At 42.2% G+C, this 25,375-nt stretch overlaps 1 protein-coding gene across 2 annotated transcripts in view; it reads right to left on the reverse strand.

Moving 5' to 3' along the window:
• Positions 1 to 9,122: 9,122 nt before the first annotated feature.
• Positions 9,123 to 25,375, reverse strand: part of LOC132382298 (guanine nucleotide-binding protein G(I)/G(S)/G(T) subunit beta-1) — a 105,545-nt gene continuing 89,292 nt past the window's right edge. The window contains exons 7-11 of one of the 2 annotated variants that reach the window (XM_059952427.1): positions 22,339 to 22,405; positions 20,754 to 20,955; positions 17,771 to 17,987; positions 14,752 to 14,866; positions 9,123 to 10,601 (exon numbers count right to left, since the gene is read on the reverse strand). In XM_059952427.1, coding sequence (XP_059808410.1) covers positions 14,760 to 14,866; positions 17,771 to 17,987; positions 20,754 to 20,955; positions 22,339 to 22,405 — 593 coding nt within the window. In that variant the 3' untranslated portion in view covers positions 9,123 to 10,601; positions 14,752 to 14,759. The remainder of the gene's footprint in view (positions 10,602 to 14,751; positions 14,867 to 17,770; positions 17,988 to 20,753; positions 20,956 to 22,338; positions 22,406 to 25,375) is intronic. The other variant, XM_059952428.1, reaches the window with a different exon arrangement.

Below are 25,375 nucleotides of genomic sequence, written 5' to 3' on the forward strand. Positions count from 1 at the left end.
CAGAGCTCATGGCATTGGGGGCAGGGTTTCAACATGGATAGAAAACTGGTTGGCAGATAGAAAGCAAAGGGTAGCAGTGAATGGGTGTTTCTCAGACTGGCTGGAGGTGACTAGTGGGGTACCACAGGGCTCTGTATTGGGACCACAGCTCTTTACGATTTATGTCAATGATTTAGATGAGGGCATTGAAAACTATATCAGCAAGTTTGCTGACGATACTAAACTGGGTGGCAGTGTGACATGCGAAGAGGACGTTAGGAGAATACAGGGAGACTTGGATAGGCTGAGTGAGTGGGCAGATACTTGGTAGATGTCATTCGATGTGAATAAATGTGAAGTTATCCACTTTGGAAGCTGGAACAAGAGGGCAGGGTATTGTCTGAACGGTGTCGAGTTAGGTAAGGGAGAAATGCAAAGAGACCTAGGAGTCCTAGTTCACCAGTCAATGAAGGTGAATGAGTAAGTGCAACAGGCAGTGAAGAGGGCAAATGGAATGTTGGCCTTTGTTACAAGGGGAATTGAATACAAGAGCAAGGATGTTCTTTTGCATTTGTACAGGGCCCTGGTGAGACCACACCTGGAATATTGTGTACAGTTTTAGTCTCCAGGTTTAAGGAAGGACATTCTGGCAATTGAGGAAGTGCAGCGTAGATTCACTAGGTTGATTCCTGGGATGGCAGGGCTGTCTTACGCAGAGAGATTGGAGAGATTGGGCTTGTACACGCTGGAATTGAGGAGATTGAGAGGGGATCTGATTGAAACGTTTAAGATAATTAAAGGATTTGATAGGATTGAGGCAGGAAATATGTTCCAGATGTTGGGAGAGTCCAGTACCAGAGGGCATGGATTGAGAATAAGAGGTCAGTTATTTAAAACAGAGTTGAGGAAGAGCTGCTTCTCCCAGAGAGTTGTGGAGGTGTGGAATGCACTGCCTCGGAAGACGGTGGAGGCCAATTCTCTGGATGCTTTCAAGAAGGAGCTGGATAGATATCTGATGGATAGGGGAATCAAGGGATATGGGGACAAGGCAGGGACTGGGTATTGATAGTGAATGATCAGCCATGATCTCAGAATGGCGGTGCAGACTCGAGGGGCCGAATGGTCTACTTCTGCACCTATTGTCTATTGAAATGATGACACCCTCCTGTTAGGCTGTTTGCGGTATCTTATTTTTTGTTCTCGTTACTTCTCTTCTAATATATTAGTGCACTTGTAATGCTACTGGGACACTATCATACCCGTCAATCTGCAACCGTGCTCTAAGTTCATTTACCCTTTTCTGTATACTGTGTGCATTCAAATGCAATACCTTCAGTCCTGTAGCTCAGGACACCAGTTGCACCACACTCAACATTCTGTTTCCTAAGCAAACATGAGGAAATCTGCAGATGCTGGAAATTCAAGCAACACACACAAAATGCTGGTGGAACACAGCAGGCCAGGCAACATCTATAGGGCGAAGCACTGTTGACATTTCGGTCCGAGACCCTTTGTCAGGACTAACTGAAAGGAAAGATAGTAAGAGATTTGAAAGTAGAAGGGGGAGGGGGGGGGAATGCAAAATGCTAGGAGAAGACCAGAGGGGGTGGGGTGAAGCTGAGAGCCAGAAAGGTGATTGCCAAAAGGGATACAGAACTGGAAAAGGGAAAGGATCATGGGACAGGAGGCCTAGGGAGAAAGAAAGGGTGTGGGGAGCACCTGAGGGAGATGGAGAACAGGCAGGGAGAGAGAAAAAAAGAGGAGGGGGAAAAAAACTAAATATACCAGGGATGGGTTAAGAAGGGGAGGAGGAGCATTAACGGAAGTTAGAGAAGTCAATGTTCATGCCATCAGGTTGGAAGCTACCCAGCCGGTATATAAGGTGTTGTTCCTCTAACCTGAGTGTGGCTTCATCCTAACTTTGTCTCAGGTCTTACCAACGTCTACCTCCATAACCTCTCCACTGTTATGGATGGCATTTTGGTTCCCATCCCTCTGCAGCTCTAGTTTAAACCCCATTGTGCAGTATTATCAAACCTTCCCACTAGAATATTAGTCCTCCTCCAGTTGTGGTTCAAACTGTCCATTCTGTACAGGTCCCACCTTCCCTGCAAGAGAGCCCTCCCTTCTATGCCAACTCCTTAGCCATGTATTAAATTATATAATCCTCCTAAAAAGTTTCTTTCCTAGGCAGTTAATCTGGTCAGCCATTCTAAGTAGACTTCCATCACCCTCGTATCTATTACCCTCATCACTACACTGCAAACGCTTTAAAATCACTTTTTATAATGCTATTTACATTGAGTACATGCTGCTATTTATGTATTTATACACTTTTTAAATTTATTTTGACCTCTAAGTTCAGTTTTTATATAATTCTTTATAATTGTTGAATGTTTTTGTTGCACGTTGCATCAAAACACCACAGCAAAATTCCTATTCCATGTCAATATATATGGTAAATAAAGCTGATCCTTGATTGTGGCTTGCTTTGGAAAACAGATTAACAGCAGAAGATTTAAGTCGCAGCAAGAGGCGGAGAGGGAAGAGGTAAAAGAAGCTCGCAGAGAAGCTGTTTCTTTTAATGGATCGCGGCAAAGAGGCTAGACTGCGCAGGCGCAGGCGTAGAGGCCAAAGGTTTAAAAAGGAGAGTAAGATTTCAATGGTTATTTAAATAGCAGCAAGAGGCGGAGAGGGAAGAGGGAAGAGGTAAAAGAAGCTCGGGGAGAAGCTAACACGAGGAAATCTGCAGATGCTGGAAATTCAAACAATACACACAAAATGCTGGTGGAACACAGCAGGCCAGGCAGCATCTATAGGGAGAAGCACTGTCGACGTTTCGGGCCGAGACCCCTCGTCAGGCCTAACCGAAAGGAAAGTTAGTAAGAAATTTGAAAGTAGAGGGGGGAGGGAGAAATGCAAAATGATAGGAGAAGACCAGAGGGGGTGGGGTGAAGCTAAGAGCTGGAAAGGTGATTGCCAAAAGAGATAAGGAGTTGGAGAAGGGAATGGATCATGGGATGGGAGGCCACGGGAGAAAGAAAGGGGGTGGGGGGAGCACCAGAGGGAGATGGAGAACAGGCAAACAACTAAATATGTCAGGGATGGGGTAAGAAAGGGAGGAGGGGCATTAACGGAAGTTAGATAAGTCAATGTTAATGCCATCAGGTTGGAGACTACCCAGCCGGTATATAAGGTGTTGTTCCTCCAACCTGAGTTTGGATTCATTTTGACAATAGAGGAGGCCATGGATAGACATATCAGAATGGGAATGGGACGTGGAATTAAAATGTGTGGCCACTGGGAGATCCTGCTTTCTCTGGCGGACTGAGCGTAGGTGTTTAGCGAAACAGTCTCCCAATCTGCGTCGGGTCTCACCAATATATAAAAGGCCACACCGGGAGCACCTGACGCAGTATACCACACCAGCCGACTCACAGGTGAAGAGTGGCCTCATCTCGAAGGACTGTCTGGGGCCCTGAATGGTGGTGAGGGAGGGTGTAGGGGCAGGTGTAGCACTTGTTCCGCTTGCAAGGATAAGTGCCAGGAGGGAGCTCTGTGGGAAGGGATTGGGAGGGGAGACGAGTGGACAAGAGAGTCGCGTAGGGAGCGATCCCTGCGAAAAGCAGAAGGGGGGGGGGAGGGAAAATGTGTTTGGTAGTGGGATCCCGTTGGAGGTGGCGGAAGTTACGGAGAATTATACGTTAGACCTAGAGACTGGTGGGGTGAGGGCAGATGTGCGGGAAATGGGAGAGATGCGTTTGAGAGCAGAGTTGATGGTGGACGAAGGGAAGCCCCTTTGTTTAAAAAAGGAAGACATCTCCTTCGTCCTGGAATGAAAAGCCTCATCCTGAGAGCAGATGCGGCGGAGACGGAGTAATTGTGAGAAGGGGATAGCCTTTTTGCAAGAGACAGGGTGGGAAGAGGAATAGTCCAGGTAGCTGTGAGAGTCTGTAGGCTTATAGTAGATGTCAGTAGATAGGCCGTCTGCAGAGATGAAGACAGAAAGATCAAGAAAGGGGAAGGAGGTGTCGGAAATGGACCAGGTAAATTTGAGGGCAGGGTGAAAGTTGGAGGCAAAGTTAATGAAGTCGACGAGCTCAGCATGCGTGCAAGAGGCAGCACCAATGCAGTCGTCGATGTAGCGAAGGAAAAGAGGGGGATACCAGTATAGTCTTGGAACATGGACTGTTCCACAAAGCCAAACAAAAAGTCAGGCATAACTGGAACCCATACGGGTGCCAATGGCTACACCCTTGGTTTGGAGGAAGTGGGAGGAGCCAAAGGAGAAATTATTGAGAGTAAGAACTAATTTCGCTAGACGGAGGAGAGTGATGGTAGAGAGGAATTGGTTAGGTCTGGAATAAAAAAAAGCCAAGTGCTTCGAGACCATCTCGGTGGGGGAATGGAGGTATAGAGGGACTGGACGTCCATGGTGAAAATAAGACGGTGGGGGCCAGGGAACTTAAAATCATTGAAAAAATTCAAAGCATGAGAAGTGTCACGAACATAGGTGGGAAGAGATTGAACAAAGGGGGGATAAGACAGTGTCAAATTATGTAGAAATGAGTTCAGTGGGGCAGGAGCAAGCTGAGACAATAGGTCTACCTGGACGGGCAGGTTTGTGAATCTTGGGTAGGAGATAGAAACGGGAAGTGCGGGGTGTGGGAACTATGAGGTTGGTGGCAGTGGATGGGAGATCCCCAGAGCTGATAAGGTTGGTGATGGTATAGGAGACAATACTTAGAAGCTATTTTTTTTTTTTAAACTGATCGCGGCAAAGATGCCAAAGGTTTAAAAGAAAGACCGCCATCGTGGGAGTGGACTGAGGCAGAGTGGGACGGCTTTGGCTCATTCAGGCTGAGGCGAGGTTTGAACGGGGCACGACTGCGCAAGCGCGTGAAAGTCGGCCCGTGAGGCAGCGGGAAAATTTAAATAGCGAGCAGAGGCTGAGTACGAGCTTCACTCCAGGTGAGGTAAGGCTGGGTAAACTCCTTTCATTAATCTAATTAGCTTAGGAGTAGGTAATGGAGGCAGCAGTTAGGGCAGTTGAGTGCTCCGTTTGCAGTATGTGGGAAGTCAGGGCGAGCACAACTGTCCCTGATGACTACACCTGCAAAAGGTGCATATTCAGCTGCAGCTCCTGACAAACCGAGTTAGGGAACTGGAGCTGGATGAACTTCAGATCATTCAGGAGGCGGAGGCAGAAATAGGAGTTTCAGGGAGATAGTCACCCCTAGGAGTCAGGAGACAGGTAGTTGGGTGACTGTCAGGAGAGGGAGGAGGAATAGACAGGAAGAGCAGAGAACTCCTGTGGCCGTTCCCATCAACAATATGTGTACCGTTTTGGATACTGTTGGTGGGGACATCCTATCAGGGACAAGTTGCAATGGTTGCGCCTCTGACACCGAGACTGGACCCTCAGCTCAGAAGGGAAGGAGGGAAAAGAGGAGAGCAGCAGTGATAGGGGATTCGATAGTTAGGGGGACAGATAGGAGGTTCTGTGAAAGAGATCGAGAATCCCGGATGATCTGTTGCCTCCCTGGTGTCAGCGTCCGTGATATCTCGGTATTCTCAACAGGGAGGGTGAGCAGCCGGATATCGTGGTCCATGTAGGGACCAATGACGTGGGTAGGACGAGTGAGGAGATCCTGAAAGGTGATTTTAGGGAGCTAGGTGCCAAGTTAAAGGACAGGACCTCCAGGATAGCAATCTCAGGATTGCTACCAGTGTCATGTGCAGGTGGGTTTAGAAATAGTAAGGTAGTGCAGATCAACACGTGGCTGAAGACGGTGCAGGAGGGAGGGCTTCAGATTTATAGATAATTGGGCATTTTCCAGGGAAGGTGGGACGGTTTACATCTGAACAGGAGGGGGACAAATATTCTTGCAGGTAGGTTTGCTAGAGAGGCTCCAGTGGATTTAAACTAGATATGAGGGGGGAGGGGAACCAGAGTGTAGGAACAGATGTATGGGAGAAGGAAGAAAAAGACAGTAAAGTTCTTTATACTGTTAGAGATAAACAGAGAGGAAGAGGTGGAGAATTTCTTAAAGGCATTTATTTTAATGCTAGGAGTATTGTAAGAAAGGTGGATGAGCTTAGAGCATGGATTGATACCCGGAAATATGATGTTGTAGCTATTAGTGTAACATGCTTGCAGGAGGGATGTGATTGGCAACTAAATATTCCTGGATTTCGTTGCTTCAGGTGTGATAGAATCAGAGGGACAAGAGGAGGAGGTTTTGCATTGCTTGTCAGAGAAATTATTACAGTGGTGCTCTGGCAGGATAGATGAGAGGGCTCGTCTAGGCAGACTATTTGGGTGGAATTAAGGAATGGGAAAGGTGTAGTAACACTTATAGGGGTGTATTATAGACCACCTAATGGGGAGCAAATTTGCAAGGAGATAGCAGATATTTGTAGCAAGCACAGGGTTGTGATTGTTGGAGATTTTAATTTTCCCACACATAGACTGGGAAGCCCATACTATAAAAGGGATGGATAGTTTGGAGTTTGTAAAATGTGTGCAGGATAGTTTTTTTGCAGCAATACATAGAAGTACCAACTAGAGAAGGGACAGTGTTGGATCTTCTGTTAGGGAATGAAATAGGTTGGGGAGCTACACCATACATTTTGTCTGGGAAGCCTCCAAGCTGATGGCATGAACATTGATTCCCATTTCTCTTTCACCTTATCTCCTTACCTTTACCCATTTCCCTCTATCAGATTACTCCATCCAACCCTTCATCTTTCACCAGTCCACTTCCCAGCTCTACTTCACACCTCTCCTAGTTTTACTTATCACCTAATATTTCTTGCTCCCTCCCCCTACCTTCTTTCTCCGACTTCTCATTTTTTCCTTTCAGTCCTGAAGAGTTCTGGCTCAAAATGTTGACTGTTTACTCTTTTCCATAGATGTTGCCCGGTGTGCTGAGCTGCTCCAGCATTGTGTATTTTGCTTGGATTTCCAGCATCTGCAGTTTCTCATTTGCATTTTGTTTTTAGTGTTTTCAGTCAGACTGAAGCTCATGTACAGAATCCTGTGTGCTTTCATTTGTGCCATTGAAATAATCTGCAAGTGCTGCTTTGGTTCATTAAGGAGAACACTATTGTGTTAATATTATGTAAAAGTTTATTCCTGCTAGTAGGTATATTTTAACCAGCCTCAATCCAAACTGCTTTGGTTAACTTACATGTAATTTTAGTTTCATGTATTCCTGATTTCCTATGTGTAACTTGATTGCCAAAAGTTTCTGCATTTATGTACTTACCTTTGTTTTGTTTTACCAGCTTTACTCTTAATGGGTGCTGCCCACTACAGCACCAGCAGCTTGGATGCTTAACGAGACAAGGTGAAAGAGAAAGGGGAATTAATGTTCATGCCATCAGCTTGGAGGCTGCTCAGATAAAATGTATGATGTAGATTGGGACACTTTCACTGAGCACCTCCACTCCACCAGAAAAAGCATGATTTCTCAGTGGCCACCCATTTTAATTCTACTTCCCATTCCTATTTCAACATGGGAATCTCTAACCACCTCTACTGCCACAACGAGGCCAAAATCAGGTTGGAGGAGCAATTCCTTGCATTCGGTGGCCTCCAGTTGGTTTCTCAAACTTCATTCACCATTCCCTTTTCCTGACTCCCGTATTCAATCGAGTGGAATTTGGTTTACTGCTGAATTATATAGTGTGAAATAGGCCCTTCGAACTGCACCACCTGCACCCACTAACTGTAGCCTAATCATGGAACTATTTGCAATGACCAATTAACCTACTAAGCAGCAGGTCTTTGGAATATGGGAAAAAACTGGAGCACCCAGAGAAAATCCATACTTTCCAAGGTGAGGACATAGACTCCTTACAGAGGATTCTAGAATTGAACTCAGAACTCTGGCACCGCAAGCTGAAATAGCATTGCGGTAACCGTTGGGATACCCTGCCACCAAAATCATGTTTGCTACATTTAAGTATTTATGACATTTTTCTGTCTCTTGCAGCTTTACTCATATTCAATTATGTACGAGTGCTGCCCATTAAAGCACCTGCAGCTTGGATACTATGTATCCTGACTCCCAAGTTCAACTGTTTAAGCTTACTGCAGAATTGTGTACTTCCTTACTTCGCACATTAGGAGTGCAGTACATTCATCCCATAAATACAATCACTTTTTATAAAAATTAGAAACCAAATGTCTTTACAATTAATTTAGCTCCCTTTTGCTTTTTGTTCATTCAGTGAATGGAAATCTGCTTTTGAATGTTAGCATTTCAGATCAAACCTCGATTCTATTCTCGATTATTGTGCATCCTAGCGAACCGATCACAGAACCAAACAGAAACCAGTTATTTCAGCAAGTTACCATGGGCCAAACCTCTTAACTACCTTCCCATAAGCAGAGAAAATATTTTTTACATAATTTTCAGATTATATAGATTACACACATAGCTAGTAGTACAAAGCTGTGTTCAATTTCCACCAGTGTAAGGAGTTTGTACATTCTCCTTGTGATCGTGTTTGTTTCCTTCCAGACTCCAAAGATGCACAGATTAAGGTTAACAAATAGTGGGCATGGTACCAGAAGCATGTTAACACTTGCAGGCTGCTCAGCACAAGCTTTACTAATTTAATTTGATGCAAAGTAACATATTTCACTATGTTCCAATGCATGTCACAGTTAAAGCTAGTTTTAATCTTTAAATTACTACATAAACAGTTGAGAAAAATGACAGCAGAATTTTTTGACACTGATAGCAAGGTTAGTATCTGATTTGTTTTATTAATCCAATTTTTTTGTGGCTAGAAATCATACATTACATTCATAGCATGCAACATACAAGGTACAGTGTACACAGTACTGTGCAATAGTGAGAAAGGGGAATAAACACAATGCTGGAGACAAAGTTTGGGGAGTTAGTGTTATGCCACGATTGCTTAAGTATTTGTACTTTAGATTATTGTCATTATCCCATTGTAAGTGGTCAGATACATCATGCCCACCCATGCAGTACTGAAACTACAAATGTGACATTGCTGATGCTTGACTTTATAACAGGAATGGGCACTGGTTATAATTTCTGGAAATTTCTAATTAGTAAGTCATTTTTAAGGCAATACATTAAAGGAACCAGCCAAGACATCACTCGTGTCAAACTGCTTTATTACATCTTAAATAACAGTACATTTTAATATAGTATCTATCTTGCATCCAGCTTTCTTGTAGTACACCGACTTTGAAATTAAATACAAAAGGCAAAGAGGAAAGTGGTGAGGAAAGACCTACAGAGTTAATGGAAAGGTGCCTGTTGAGGCCTACGCACTATTACAGCACATCTGTACAATTTTGCAAGGAGAGAACAAAAAAAAAGCTACTAATTCTAGTAAAGAGCACTTCTGTTTACAGTAAAGTATGGCTGCAGAGATTCTGCTGTTCAACTCAGCTAATTCATAAAGCCAGAAACCTGCCCCTTACAAAATGATTCTAACAGTAAGCTTTCTACAAATTTCAATTTATTTTTAAATGGATAAACAGGATGGTTTGTTTCAGAATCATTTGTGAAGATCGTTTAAACAGGTCAAGTTTGTTGTGATGGCTCTACTCAAGAAAGTGCATAGCTTTTTATTTCTCATTATGCACAGAGTAGCCATGATTATTACAACGGTTACGATTTAACAGGTGTGTCTTAAAAGAACATCTATTGACTTAATTCCATAAGCACGTTATGCAATTCTACAGCATGCTCCTAGAAGAGTAAACCCATGGTAAAAGAAAAAACAAAAAAAAAACTCCCAAAAAATTAACTTAGAAATTTCAAGATTATTTTCAACATTGAACTTACATCATTTGATACACACATTGACCAGATCCAAGCACAGGACATCGGCAGCTGCTAAAAGCAGGAATCTCCAGTAAGCACAGGCCTAATGGGCCCTGAGCAACTTTACCAAGAAACCAGTCAGCTTAAAATTCAATGGGGAGTTTTCATTTTTCTATGTTACCCACTAAAGTGTAGAGGGGGGAAAAATTACATTTTAAAAACAAGCATTCATTACTATGACCGTGTCTTGGTTAGTTTAGTTCCAACATTTCATATGCAATATTTGTGCAACAAAAAGTCCATGACACAGAACATGACCAAAAAAGATAGCTTTGATACTAATTTACAGTTACTGAGAAACCAGGATGATGCTGCTCAAGGACTCCCTTGTTTTCCAGAAAATTCCATACTTAAATTCCTTAGCTAAAAACAACTTAAAATTGAGATGCGTTAAAAGTTTTCAACCCTTAACTGGCAGCAACCCCACATGGTTCTAAAACTTTAAACTACTGATAAAATTAGCAATTTTTTCATGATTACCAGGATTTTTTTAAGTTACATTTTGCGGGATAATAGTGTTTTCAAGACAAAACAATGGTCCCAAAAGGAATGCGCAATCTCATTTTTATATCACAGAATCTTCCATTTAAAGTTGTCTAACTTTGTGCTCTTCATTATAGCAAAGGTTAAAAGTACATTTTGCCCTTTGAAGTTGGGGGTGTCCAAGTCAGTATCAGTGGATTGGATATGCAACGTAATTGAATGTGGAATGATCTTCCAGTCACCTTGGAGTCTGTCTGCGATCTGGAAAGATGAAAACAATTCATGGTGACTGCTGTTCCATAACTCCTTGGTGTAGGGTAAAATTGGAAATAAGTGTGCAAACAGCCCAGGCATGAAAGGACTTTGAAGAGCATAGCTTTCCCTTGGCACATCAGGTGTCTGGAGTTAAGTGATCCAAGGCACACAAAACCTAAGGGACAATTGCTTTACTAACTTCAAAGTATCATCCATTATCAGCTTGTAGTTTCTATTGACTTTTAACACCTCTACTGTGAATGGCGATTGATCATACAAGAAAGAAATTCAAACATACGGCTTACCAACAGGTCAATATCTATGACTTCTCATCTTTTTTCTCCAATTCTGATGAAGGGTCTTGACCTGAAACGTCAACTCTTTTCCATAGATACTACCTACCCTCCTCCCCCCTGCCCCCCCCCCCAAGTTCCTCCAGCATTTTGTGTTGGTTGGTCGGTCGATATCTATAACTGCTAGCCAATTCTGAATAAAAATAGCACTTTACTGCCTAGAATTCTTAAACAGTATGACGATGGGCCATACTATTTTCTTTGTGCACAAGTAAAGTGTGGTTGAGTCATAAGGCTGTGTTTCGGGTTAATTAAATTATGTCATGAAAACTATCACACCCCTTAAGACTCCAATATGAAACAAATAAATTCTGCAGATGCTGGAAATCCAGAAAATGCTCAAGGAACTCAGCAGGCCAGGCAGCACCTATTCAGGAGAAAAAAGAGTTGACGTTTTGGCCCATAGATGCTGCCTGATCTGTTGAGTTCCTCCAGCATTTTCGTGTGTTACCCCATATAGAAATACCTATGCCAGGATGCTGTCTGTTGACTATATCATTCCCACAATCCTGATTGATAAGCGACAGAACTTTGTACCTCCCTCTGCAATTAGATCCTCAACTTCCTAACCAGAAGACCACCAATCTATGTGGATTGGTGATAATATCTCCTCCTCGCTGATAATCAACATTGGCGCACCTCAGGTGTGTGCTTAGCCCACTGCTCTACTCTTTATATCCACGACTGTGTGGCTAGGTATAGCTCAAATCCCATCCGTAAATTTCCTGGTGATACAACCATTGTTGGTAGAATCTCAGATAGAGATAGAAGCCATACAGAAGTGAGATATACCAGCTAGTTGAGTGGTGTCACAGCAACAACCTTGTACTCAATACCAGAGAATGAGCAATTTCAAGTTTCTGGGTTCAAGATCTAACCTGGTCCCAACATATAAAGAGAGCAAGACTTCATTAAGAATTTAAAGAGATTTGGTTTATCAACTAAAACACTCAAAAACTTCTTTCGATGCACCTTTCACTTGAAGTCAGCTTGCCAAGATAGTAACACAAACATTCAAGCAACTGAAGATACTTTGGTTGCAAAGGAAAAAGCTGTGGTCACAGATATTTTGGGACTAAATGTATTATTTTATGACATATTTGCTGAAACATAGGTGATTCTCTAAATCAGCCCTTCTCAACCTTTCTCCCCTGGAGGAGCTCTGCGTAAAAATTATTATATCTACAGCTCATCGTATGTCAGCGTGATCAGCAAGTTGTAGATATAATCCAAAAATAATTGTCAATGCTCTTTTGAGTAGAGAATGAATTTTTAGCCAACCTTTCTTGAAAAAAAGGTAGTTAAGCTTAACTCACTTTTCTTGAAATTAATCTCTCTTCATTAGACTGCCTGTGTTTTCAGACTAGGCAAAATGGAATGGGACAACTTGGATCACCAGCCCATGCAAACAAAAACCCACTGATAAGTAGCTTTCATTGAAAAGATGGACTTTTTTTGTGTCCGTTGTTGCATACTAAGATCAGTGTAATAAATAACTAAACGAGAAAACCGCAAAAAATACAAAAGCTTCACAATACAATTGACTTCTAACCTGCACAATCCACATTTTGCAACGTTTACAACAGTGAAGCTGCAGGTCAACAGTTGAATCATGGCACATAAAAATCATTTCTTTAGAATGAAAATTTCCACAGAAACAGAAAACATACAGCACAATATAGGTCCTTTGGCCCACAAAGCTGTGCAAAACATGTCCCTACCTTAGAACTACCAAGGCTTTACCCATAGCCTTCTATATTTCTAAGCTCCATGTACCCATCCAGGATTCTCTTAAAAGACCCTATCGTTTCCACCTCCACCACTGCCGCTGGCAGCCCATTCCACGCACTATTCCCTCCAATTTTCTATTACACCAGTAGTTTGTTTGCTCCCATAAGTCAGTCAGCAGCAGGCACGGAAAGTTGGGGGAGGTAATTCAGGAAGAGAGGCTGATGTCACAACCCACGTTAGGTGAGAACAATCAATGTTCAGAAAACACACTTCGCACTTATCAGCCTACTGGCCCCCACCACCCCCCATGCAATACAGCACTCACCAATTATCAACAGTTTCCCCTATCTCATGCCAGAAACTGAGAATAGACTCAAGCAAGTAAACATGGTCCTACTGCACACTGCTATACTGGGCTGAGAGACCTCTAACGAGATTGCTAACGGGGCTGCTCAGTTACTGCCCACCATTGCGAATGCTAGCATCACGCAAAGCTCAGAAATTATTGTTTTTTTTTTATAAAACATCACAATCTCTTGTAGAACCCTGGTTGAGAAATGCTGCTCTAAATATTCACTCGGTTATGAGGGAAGTACAAACACAAGGATCAGAGGAGGATGCACTGCTCAGGATACAAACTTTTATACTGTGAGGACCTGGGTGTCAAGTGGAACATGTTATCAAACTGACTTATCAGTCAGGCTCTTTGTTAAACTTTTAAAGTCATCCAATGAATTTCACGTGACAGCTCTTACCCTTGAAAATGTGCAATTTTCACCTTGCTAATAGTGCAATTGAGCTCTTGCGTGCAAGTAACCATTATCCAAGTCCAAAATACCACAAGAAGTTACTTCATGGTTAATATTATTGTGAAAACCCTTTTGCAAGATGGTGCTGGTGAAACATGACGACCCTTTGCAGGTAGCTTACAAAACTTCTAAATATACTACTTCTGAACTACTGAGTGATATCTGCAATCTGTAATTTCCCTTTAAGTAATGTACTTTGAACCATCTTAATGAACTAGCAATTCCTTGATATTTAATGCTTATTTATTATTATGTTTTTTTGTTGTTTCTTTGTATTTACTATGAATGCCCGTAAGAAAATGTAACTTTGGGTTGTATATGGTGACATATGTACTTTGAGGATAAATATACTTTTAGTTTTTCCCTCCAGCTACTTTTTCAGTTTATGATGTGAAATACACCCTGCCACTCAATCTAATCCAGCCCAAGAGTGACAGAAGAATTTTATTTTTAAATGTTGAGAGCTCATCCCAGATGAGCAAAGCCTTTCGTGCTAGTTCATTACCTCCTCTCCCCATTTGCACTAAGCCATACCATAAAACCCATTTTCAACAACATGCAGTTATACTAGTAGAACATCTCTTTCTGTACTTGTGCTACCTGGTTTGAACTCTTCACACGGCAACTAAGAACAACCAGCACATTATCTAGATGTTTATAAATTGGCATTTTAAGGGCAAATATAGATGTCATGAAATGTGATGAGATTCCTTGGAATACCATAACCATTCACCAAATACAACAATGCCTGTGAAATAGGCCTGTTTATAATGGTGGGTGTGGACCATGCTTATACTTAAGCATAATGAAACCTCCAGGAATCTAATTGAGAAGACTAACTGCATTTCCTGGCATTTAAGTCACTAAGTAGATTGATGGTAGTGATCTGTGTTTATAGTAATTTTCACATCAAATTTGAACTGAGCCCAGTGAAAGAAACAAGCCCAGATAACACAGAACAGTACAGCACAGGAACAGTCAATTCGGACTACAATGGTTTTGCTGAACCAATCAAATTAGTAATCAAATGGCCAACTAATCTCTTCTGCCCACACAATGTCTACATCCTTCCAGTTTCCTCACATCGTGTGCCTATCTAAATGTTTCTTAAAAATCCCTCTTGCATCTACCTCTACTGCTACCCAGGCAGCACAGTGTGAAAAAAACTTCCCCTCACATCACCTTTGAAATTACCCCCTCAGCCTCCGCCACTGCAGAGAAAGTGACACAAGTGCTAGCTTAAGGGATGGCTGGGAAACCAACCTACAGATCTAGTTCCAGATCTTCAGGAAACTATCCCAGGATCCTGTTGCAACTGCCATGCCATCATCAGTAACGCCCAGGCAGCTCACACGGTTATCATGGCCAGCCAGAACACCTGAAACACAGCAGGGAAAACACTTCATTATGGACCTACAAACTGTACCTGGCTCTTGATGAGCAAGGAAAGCAACAGCAAGGAGAATTGGCACTAAAAAAAAATACTGAAAGCTTGCAAAATATGAATCGAATAACATGAAGATTTGGGCCTCTGCTGACATTTAATTAAAATCGTTACATTTGCTATTTTATATAAACATTGAAAACCTAAGTGCTAACAATTTTAATCACAAACAAGAGAATATCCACAGATGCTGGAAATCCAAGCCACACACACACACACAGAAAATGCTGGAGGAACTCAGCAGTCCAGGCAACATATATGAAAAGATTAGTCAACACTACGGGACCTTCTGTCCTGCTTAAGGGTCTTGGCCCGTAATGTCGACTGCACACTTTTCCATAGATGCTGTCTGGCCAATAGACAATAGGTGCAGAAGTAGACCATTCGGCCCTTCGAGTCTGCACCGCCATTTTGAGATCATGGCTGATCATCTACTATCAATACCCGGTTCCTGCCTTGTCCCCATATCCCTTGAATCCCCTATCCATAAGATACCTATCTAGCTCCTTCTTGAAAGCATCCAGAGAATTGGCCTCCACTGCCTTCCGAGGCAGTGCATTCCACACCCCCACAACTCTCTGGGAGAAGAAGTTTTTTCTCAACTCTGTCCTAAATGACCTACCCCTTATTCTCAAACCATGCCTTCTGGTACTGGACTCTCCCAGCATCTGGAACATATTTCCTGCCTACATCTTGTCCAATCCCTTAATAATCTTATATGTTGCAATCAGATCCCCTCTCAATCTCCTTAATTCCAGCATGTACAAGCCCAGTCTCTCTAACCTCTCTGCGTAAGACAGTCCAGACATCCCAGGAATTAACCTTGTGAATCTACGCTGCACTTCCTCTACAGCCAGGATGTCCTTCCTTAACCCTGGAGACCAAAACTGTACACAATACTCCAGGCGTGGTCTCACCAGGGCCCTGTACAAATGCAAGAGGATTTCCTTGCTCTTGTACTCAATTCCCTTTGTAATAAAGGCCAACATTCCATCAGCCTTCTTCACTGCCTGCTGCACTTGCTCATTCACCTTCAGTGACTGATGAACAAGGACTCATAGATCTCTTTGTATTTCTCCCTTACCTAACTTTACACCGTTCAGATAATAATCTGCCTTCCTGTTCTTACTCCCAAAGTGGATAACCTCACACTTATTCACATTAAATGTCACCTGCCAAGTATCTGCCCACTCACCCAGCCTATCCAAGTCACCCTGAATTCTCCTAACATCCTCATCATGTCACACTGCCACCCAGCTTTGTATCATCAGCAAACTTGCTGATGTTATTCTCAATGCCTTCATCTAAATCATTGACGTAAATCGTAAACAGCTGTGGTCCCAATACCAAGCCCTGTGGCACCCCACTGGTCACCACCTGCCATTCCGAGAGACACCCATTCACCGCTACCCTTTGCTTTCTATCTGCCAGTTTTCTATCCATGTCAATGTCTTCCCCCCAATGCCATGAGCTTTGATTTTACCCACCAATCTCCTATGTGGGACCTTATCAAATGCCTTCTGAAAATCGAGGTACACTACATCCACTGGATCTCCCTTGTCTAACTTCCTGGTTACATCCTCGAAAAACTCCAATAGATTAGTCAAGCATGATTCACCCTTGGTAAATCCATGCTGGCTCACCCCAATCCTATCAGTGCTATGGCCTGCTAAATTCCTCCAGCATTTTGTCTGTGTTGCTAAAAATTTTAATGCTATTTTCAAAAATGATTTAAAAAAAACCAGACTAGGAAATACAGTTTCAAATTCAGATATCCACTAGCAAATACAATGGATTCCAGTTAATTGGGTATTGATTAATTAGGGCAGCAGCTTATACTGGACAACTTCTAAAGAACTATAGCTAATCAAGAAAATAGGCAGTATTCACTTCATTTATTTGGGACAATTGGGGCAGGACACTGTTGCTGAACAGTTTTTCAGTTGCTTACAATTGTCTGGCCAGTAGACACTAAACCATGCTTAGAACAAACAATTTTTAGATAGGCAACACAAGTGAATCTACAGATGCTGGAAATAAATAAAAACACAAAATGCTGGCAGAACTCAGCAGGCCAGACAGCATCTATGGGAGGAGGTAGTGATGACGTTTCCGGCCAAAACCCTTCATCAGGAGTTATGAAGGGTTTATGAACCCTCCTGATGAAGGGTTTCGGCCCGAAACGTTGTCACTACCTCCTCCCAAAGATGCTGTCTGGCCCACTGGGTTCTGCCAGCATTTTTAATTTTTAGATAGCATCAGTTTCACGTATTGTGTTCAAAGTACTGCGATTTTTGTCATGGATGGCTGGCAAGAAATAAGTAGTAAGACAACTTAGAAATGTTTTACTCTCTGCAGTTTCAAGCATTTATGCTTGGAGATGCCAGAAATGAAAACAAAATGATAAATTTGAAGGCACTGACAATCATCTTGAATGTTACAAAGAAAATGAAGATTGAGGATGCAACCATCAAAAACATTGTATGAAGGCAGCCCATTTTTTTGCAATAGGTGTTTGCACTTGTTTCTTTTTTTTGTTCATTTCCAGTCAAAAGAATACTGCAGCAAACGCTGGATGAATTCCCCCACTGATAACTATTAGGAACAGATACAGGCTTATAATACTATAGCAGTATTGTCGTGTTCTAATTTGTTCTGTATTTTATTTAAATACATAATTATTACTCAGTTAAGATAGATGCTTTCTTATAAGTACCTTTTTAACTACTTCCGTGAAACTTAAGCTAATTGGGCAAAATTGTACTGTTCCCAATGTGTCTCAATTAATTGGATTCTCGTAACCAAAAGGATAAAATATCAATAGTATGAAACAAATACCAGCACGGTCTGCTTTCAGAGTATCCCAAACATTGCAATTGAAGTCATCGTAGCCAGCTAACAGGAGACGACCACTCTTGGAGAATGCCACAGATGTAATGCCACAAATGATGTTGTCATGGGAATAGACCATCAGCTCCTGATCAGCACGCAGGTCAAACAGCCTGCAGGTGGCATCATCCGAACCAGTTGCAAAAGCATTTCCATTAGGGAAGAACTGAAAAGAAGAGACTTGCATTTATATAGCACCATTCACAGCCTCTAGACAGCCTACATTTTACGACCAATGAAGTCCTTCTCAACTGTAGTCATGGATAAAATGTAAATTGATAGCAACCTACTCACAGTCTGGTAATTTAACGATTTTGGCAATGATAAATCTTCACTGTTTCACAGGTTCCTGTATGTTCCTTGGTTTAACATATTCAAGAGACAGACATTAAACTCGAAAATGGTCACAGGCATTGAACAGTTCTTTATAAACTTTTAGAAGTTTCGCATCAGTATCTATGAAAACTACTACTTTTTTCTTCTTTTGCCCTAGTTATTTTTATAAATTTTTATTGTAACTTATAGTTTTGTTATGTATTGCACAGTACTGCAGCCGCAAAACAATTCACGACAAATATCAGTGATATTAAACCTTATTTGGATTCCCTTATATGGAATTTCTAGGTTCCCATCCTCTTGAACTGGTCCATGGGTGCCATTCAGAGGAAGGCACCTTTCAAAGATCGAAATGACTCTGTTTGTGATCTACGTGACAGCTGACCTACAAACTGCTCAATTCAAAAGCATTGAAAGTTATAATGTTTTTCTGAGGAAGGTGACTGAAGATGAAATATTACTTTGAATGTCAAGGTAGACTGTGGGGAAGCAGTCTCTCCTGCTTGTCAGGGACCTCACACAAGGAAAACAGACAAGTCTTTATTTTAGCAACCAGGAGCACTAAGGTGAACCTTTCCAGTAATATCCATAAAATTTTAAACTTTGATGCAAAACATCATGAGAGAAACTTTCAGGACTTGTCCTAATTCTCCAGTTACCATAACTAGAGAGAAGGTTGTGGGAAACTGAAAGGTCTGAAGGTAGGTAAGTCACCTGGACCAGATGGTGTACACCCCAGAGTTCTGAAAGAGGTGGCTCGTGGAGGCATTAGTACTGATCTTTCATGAATCACTAGATTCTGTAATGGTTCCAGGAGACTGGAAATTTGCAAATGTCACTCCACTCTTCAAAAAAGGAGAGGCGGAAGAAAGGAAACTATAGGCCAGTAAGTCTGACCTCAGTGATTGGGAAGACCAATTATCAAGGATGAGGTCTCAGGTACCTGGAGACACATGATAAAATATGTCAAAGTCAGCATGGTTTCCTCAAGGGAAAATTCTGCCTGACAAATGCATTGGAATTCTTATTACTGGGCATACTACTTATAATTACTTCTTATTACTGGGACATACCAATAAACAGGATAGACAAAGGAGAATCGGTTGATTAGTGTACTTGGATTTTCAGAAGGCTGTTGACAAGGTATCACACAAGGCAGCTTGGTATTACAGTAAAGATTCTAGCATAGATAAAGCAGTGGCTGATTACCAGGAGGTGGAGTATGGAAATAAAGGAAACCTTTTCTGACCGCTGCCAGTGATTAGTGGTGTTCCACTGGGGGGGGGGGTTCTGTTGGAACTGATCTTTTTTACGTTATATGTCAATGTTGGAATTGATGGCTTTGTTGAAAAGTTTGCAAACAATATGAAGATAGCTGGAGGTGCAGATAGTTTTGAGGAAGTAGAGAAACTGCAGAAGGACAGACATATTAGGAGAATGGGCAAAGAAATGGCAGATAGAATGTCAGGAAGTGTATGGTTATGCACTTTGGTAGAAGAAATGAAAGGGCTCAGTATTTTCTAAATGCAATGACAATACAAAAAAATCTGAACTGCAAAGGGACTTGGGAGTCCCTGTGCAGAATCCCCAGACTGAGTTGGTGGTGAGGAAGGCAAATGCAATGTTAGCATTCATTTCAGGAGAACTAGAATATAAAAGCAAGGATGTAACGTTGAAGCTTTGTAAAGGACTGGTAAGGCCTCACTTGGAATATTGTGAGCAGGTCTGGGCCCCTTATTTTAGGAAGGATGTGCTGAAACTGGAGAGGGTTTAAAGGAGGTTTAAAAAATGATTACAGGTTTGAATGACTTGTCATATGAAGAGCATCTGATGACTCTGGACATTCACTCAAATTTAGAAGAATGAGGAGTTACCTCACTGAAACCTAGCAAATAGTTAAAGGCTTTGATAGAGCGGATGTGGAGAGGATGATTCCCATGGTGAGAGAGTCTAAGACCAGAAGACACAGCCTCTGAATAGAGTAGTAATAGAACAGGAATAAGGAAGAATTTCTTTAGCTGGGGATGCTGAATCTGGAATTCTTTGCCACAGGCAGCTGTGGACAAATTTTTACATATATTTAAGGCAGATGTTGATTTCTGATTGGTCAGGGCATGAAGGGATACGGAGAGAAGGCAGCAGAAGCTTGGGACTGAAGAAAATTGGATCAGTCATGATGAAATGGCAGAGCTTACTTGATGGGCCAAATGGCCTAATTTGCTCATATATCTTATTGTCTACTTTTGTCTGAATTCCAGAATGTGGGTTTGCTTTTGTGCCCTCCCTCCAAGAGCATTTTTTTCCCTAAAACTCATTGTCCTGTGGTGAAAAGACAGCGGTACTGCAGTCAAACTGAAATGAATCACAATCAGATTTAATAGCAATGGCATATGTCATGAAATTTGTTGTTAATGCAACAGCACTACACTGCAACACTTAATAGTATAAAAAGTGGGTGTGTGTGTACGTGTGTGTGTAAACTGAGCTGTAGTATTCCTAAATGGGAATATTTAATGATTCCCAGCAGAGCTGCACACAAAGAGTCACCAATTTTCTGCACCTTATTTTTATTCATTGAAGGAAAAGGTATACTTACACAAATGGCGTTTATATCAGACTCGTGTCCAGTGAAGGTCTGTCGGCACATGCCTTCTCGAATGTCCCAAAGTTTGCCTGAGGCATCACAAGCACCAGAGACAAAGAGTCTTGTATCAGGGGCAAGAGAAAGGCTCATGACATCACCAGTATGGCCAGTGAATGTGGTTGTTTGCTGCCCAGTTTCAATATCCCACAGAGCACTAGCAAAAGAAAGTGGAAGAAAATATTTCAGATCTCACAATAAATGTACAAATATTTCATCAACCGTGCTTTCCAATATGTTTAGAGAAATCAGAACATTAAGATGTACTTAAACCTGCATGGATTTTTAACTCCAGTACTGATTAGGATAATCAAATTAAAGTGGCCTATGAAAGAGTCCTCATTGGGAGAGTCAGAGGTGAAGGATCAGCAACTTTTAATTCCTCAGTGTTATCCTTTCAGAGGATCTGCCCTGGGTCCAACTTCCAGGTTTGCGAAGATTCAGCATGACATCTAAAATTTTGACAAGGTTTTAGTAAGATGCGAGGCGGAGAGTACACTGACTGGCCACATCACAGCCTGGTATTGAAACACCAATGACCTTGAATGGAAATAGACAATAGACAGAAGGTGCAGGAGTAGGCCATTCGGCCCTTCTAGCCAGCACCACCATTCACTATCATGCTGATCATACACAATCAGTACCCTGTTCCTGCCCTCTCCCCATATCCCTTGACCCCGCTATCTATAAGAGCTCTATCTAACTCTCTCTTGAATGCATCCAGAGACGGCCTCCACTGCCTTCTGGGGCAGAGCATTCCACATATCAACCACTGGGTGAAATACCTAAAAATAGAGTACACTCGCCATCTATGAGCACATTTATATGGAGCACTGTCACAGGAAAGCAGCATCCATCATCAAGGACTGCCACCATCCAGGTCATGCTCTCTTCTCATTGCTGCCACCTGAAAGGAGGTAAAGAAGCCTCAGGACACAAACCACAAGATTCAGGACCAGTTATTACACCTCAACCAGCAGGTTCTTGACCGAAGAGGATAACTTCAATCACCCCAAAACTGTTCCCACAACCAATGAATTCATTTTCTAGGACTCTTTCATTTCATGTTGTCAATATTTATTGCTTGCTTATTTATTTTTTCCCCTATCATTTTGGATTTGCATTGTTTGCCTAAACTGTTTGGTGTGGCCTTGATTCTATTATGTTTTTCTATCTACTGTGAATGCCTGCAAGAAAATTAATCTCAGGGTAGTATATGGTGACATATGTACTTTGATAATAAACTTACTTTGAACTTTGAAATTGAAATGTCAGTTCTGAAACAGGAGTAACACAGTCCGTAAGTGTAGGCTACTTAGTCCATGAGCTAGTCAGTAGAAATGTTTACTCTAGTCTTTTTGCTCTTTAAGGCCATTTTAGTAACATTTCAAAGCACACAAAATGCATATGGTATTGAGTATGCTTACTTGCAAATAAGTTGCTGCAAAACTGAATATTGAGGAAAACAAGTTGCCTATTGGACAAAATAGACATAAAAGATTAATCTAATCAGGATAGTCTATGTGGTTTCAACACTAACCAAGTGGTGTCTCCTGAACTGGTCACAATTTGGTTGTCGTCCAGGAAGCGGCAACAGGACAGGTAACCTGTAATCAGTGAAAAATTAAAGGAGAAATCAATGAAGTGAACGGACATATGTGGTCTGTTTGTTCCACCTGCATCAGGGAGGAGACTACATAGCAACCACGTCAGGACCACCAGGCTCAAAAACAGTTACTTTCACTATGTATGGCCGATCAACACCTCCACCCACTAACTCATCCCACCATACCCACAACCACCACTACTTTATCATTTCCTGTCAGAAACACCTTATGTACGGACACTCCTGTGCCTAGTGTCACTTTGTGGACATACAATAAATATGCTATCTTATTTATACTTAAACTGTTTTTTTTATTATTGTTTTTTATCTTAGTGCTGCATCACATCTGGAGTAACAATTATGATGTTCTCATCATACCTGTGTACAGGAAATGTCATTAAACAATCTTGAAAGATGCCAGTTTGCATTTAACTCTAACACATCTGCTACTGCAGATGGGGGAGCTGCAGGTTAAGTCTGGGCCTGACATCCTGCTCACCCACCACCTGCAATACATCGCCTCTCCTTTCTTGGTGTAGTGCTCGCCGCGTGGTCACTATCTGGCTTGCTAGGCAGCAGGCCACTACAAATGGCCTCTCCTACACTACTGCGTCTGTAGCAACACCTTCTCATCAGTGCCCCCCACCGCTTTCATTGAGCTTGCTACGTCATGGCACAACCGAGTGTCCGGCGGTATAACTGGATGGGTAGGCTGGGCTCGTTAGCTTTAGTTGACAGGCAGCCTAAGAGAAAGACAACTACAAACCCGGGCAGGTGGGGCTCGTCAGCCTTGTCAGGCCATCCACCTAGGAGGAGGACACTCCGATGTAACTCCTACGACCCGAGGACCTCGCTGTCACCGTCCCAGCTTACTAGGCTATGGCAGATGAACCCCGGGTGTAAAGGGTGGGGCCAGTACCGCACACACTGCACTCCACCTAAAAAAAACCACTGCACAGGCCGAAGGACACGCCATAGTCTACGACCACCCTCCCTGAACTCATGCAGGGCTGGCCTTGAGGACAAAAGGAGGAGGAGGAACCATGACACAGCAGCACTAAACCCAGACTGCCGCTGCGGCCGGGTCTGCCTGACCCATTTTGGCCTCATCGGCCACCAGCGAGTCTGAAGCAGATGTGGGCAGCCCCCTTCCTAAATTTTAGTTCGCGAAGCCAAGCCATGATCTGCTACTGCAGTCTTTAAACCATAATTTAGTGTAGTGATAGAGCAATATGTATAATACAAATAGTCCTGGACGAACCAGGAGTTTCAGTCTGCTAAGGGCTAGATCTCTGGCGTTCAAAACTGGCGATACAGAGATCTTCAAGCAGTTGAGTACCTACAGAAGGCCACTGTGAGTCTGAAAAGTCAATTCTGTGTGAAACTATAGGCACAGTGGGAAACACATTAGCTGTGACAGGTTTTTATGCTATTACTTCCTGTAAGATGAAACCAAGTAGGGCATGATAGAAAAATGGAGGGCTATATGGTAGGGAAGAGCTAAGATTGATCTTGGAGTAGGTTAAAAGGTCAGCACGCCTTGGTGGGCTGCAAGTCTGTACCGTGCTGTAATAGTCATAGAAAAATACAGCACAGAAACAGGACCAGCATCCAATCTATAAAACGCCAAACCATTTAAACTGCCTATTCCCATCGCCCTAGCATATATGTACCTATCCAAACTTTAATTGAGCGATGAAATCGAGCTTCCATGCACCACTTCATTTGGCAGCTCGTTCCACTCTCTCATGACCCTTGAGTGAAATTTCGCCTCATATTCCCTTTAAAACCTTTTCACCTTTCACCCTTAATCCATGAGCTATAGTTGTAGTCCGACCCACTTCAGTGGAAAAAGCCTGCTTGCATTTACCCTGTCTATATCTCTCATGATTTTGTATACCTCTATCAAATCTCCCCTCAATCTTCTACATTCCAAAGAATAAAATATTAAACCATTCAATCTTTTCCTATAACTCAGGTCCTCCAGTCCTGGCAAAATCCTTGTAAAATTTTCTCTGTACCCTTTCAATCTTATTTACTTTTGTAGGTATGTGACATAATACAGGCAGTCACCGGGATTACAAACGAGTTCCGTTCCTTAGTCTGTCTTTAAGTCAGATTTGTGCGTAAGTCAGAACAGGTACACTGGGTATTATTTAGTGCAGGGGTGGGCAAACTTTTTGACTCGAGGGCCACAAAGGGTTCTAAAATTTGACAGGGGGGCCGGACCAGGAGCAGATGGACGGAGTGTTTTGGTAATACACCTCATAAGAGAAAATAAAATATCATGGGATATGTAGAAAACATGTGCTTTAATTTCAATTGAAAATGAACAAATGCATTACAACAAAATATCTGTCTTTGAAGTCCCATGGTATTTAGCTATTTATTGAAATGACTTTTAAAACACTGAAAATTAAATGAATAAAATAGCTTTTTTTAATAGTAACAGTTATTATTTTAAAGCACTGAAAATTCTGTTATCCTTCAAGATATTATCATCATCACTCTCCTCCTGACTGTCTTTATTTCAAAAACGGTAGGAGATGCAGGTCTACTTGTCCTGCTCCTTCTTATTCAATTGTCCCCTGTGCCAAAACTGTGAGAGCACGCCAGTACGCGGAGCTCTGTGCTCGCAAATCCCCGCAGGCTATCTCCCTTAGTCGGAACACTGGCTAATTGTGAGCCGGTTCGGATGTGCCAGGAAATGGGTTGCCACAAGATCACAAAGTAAAGCGCAAATGTGGTGTAATACGCTGCACCTCAACAAAGGTCAATGTATATAGAGTGCGTCATCTATTGGGAAAACGCCAGAATTGCGGGGAAAAAAACGTTAACAAGGTTTATTAATATAATTTCATCAAGTTCTGCGGGCTGGATTAAAAAGCTTAACGGGCCGTAGTTTGCCCATGCCTGATTTAGTGTCAGTTAGTCAAATGTTTGTCTTAGTATATAGCATATATTTTACCTC

The sequence above is a fragment of the Hypanus sabinus genome, chromosome 27 (genome assembly GCF_030144855.1).
Source record: "Hypanus sabinus isolate sHypSab1 chromosome 27, sHypSab1.hap1, whole genome shotgun sequence".
In the NCBI taxonomy this organism is placed as follows: Eukaryota; Metazoa; Chordata; class Chondrichthyes; order Myliobatiformes; family Dasyatidae; genus Hypanus; species Hypanus sabinus.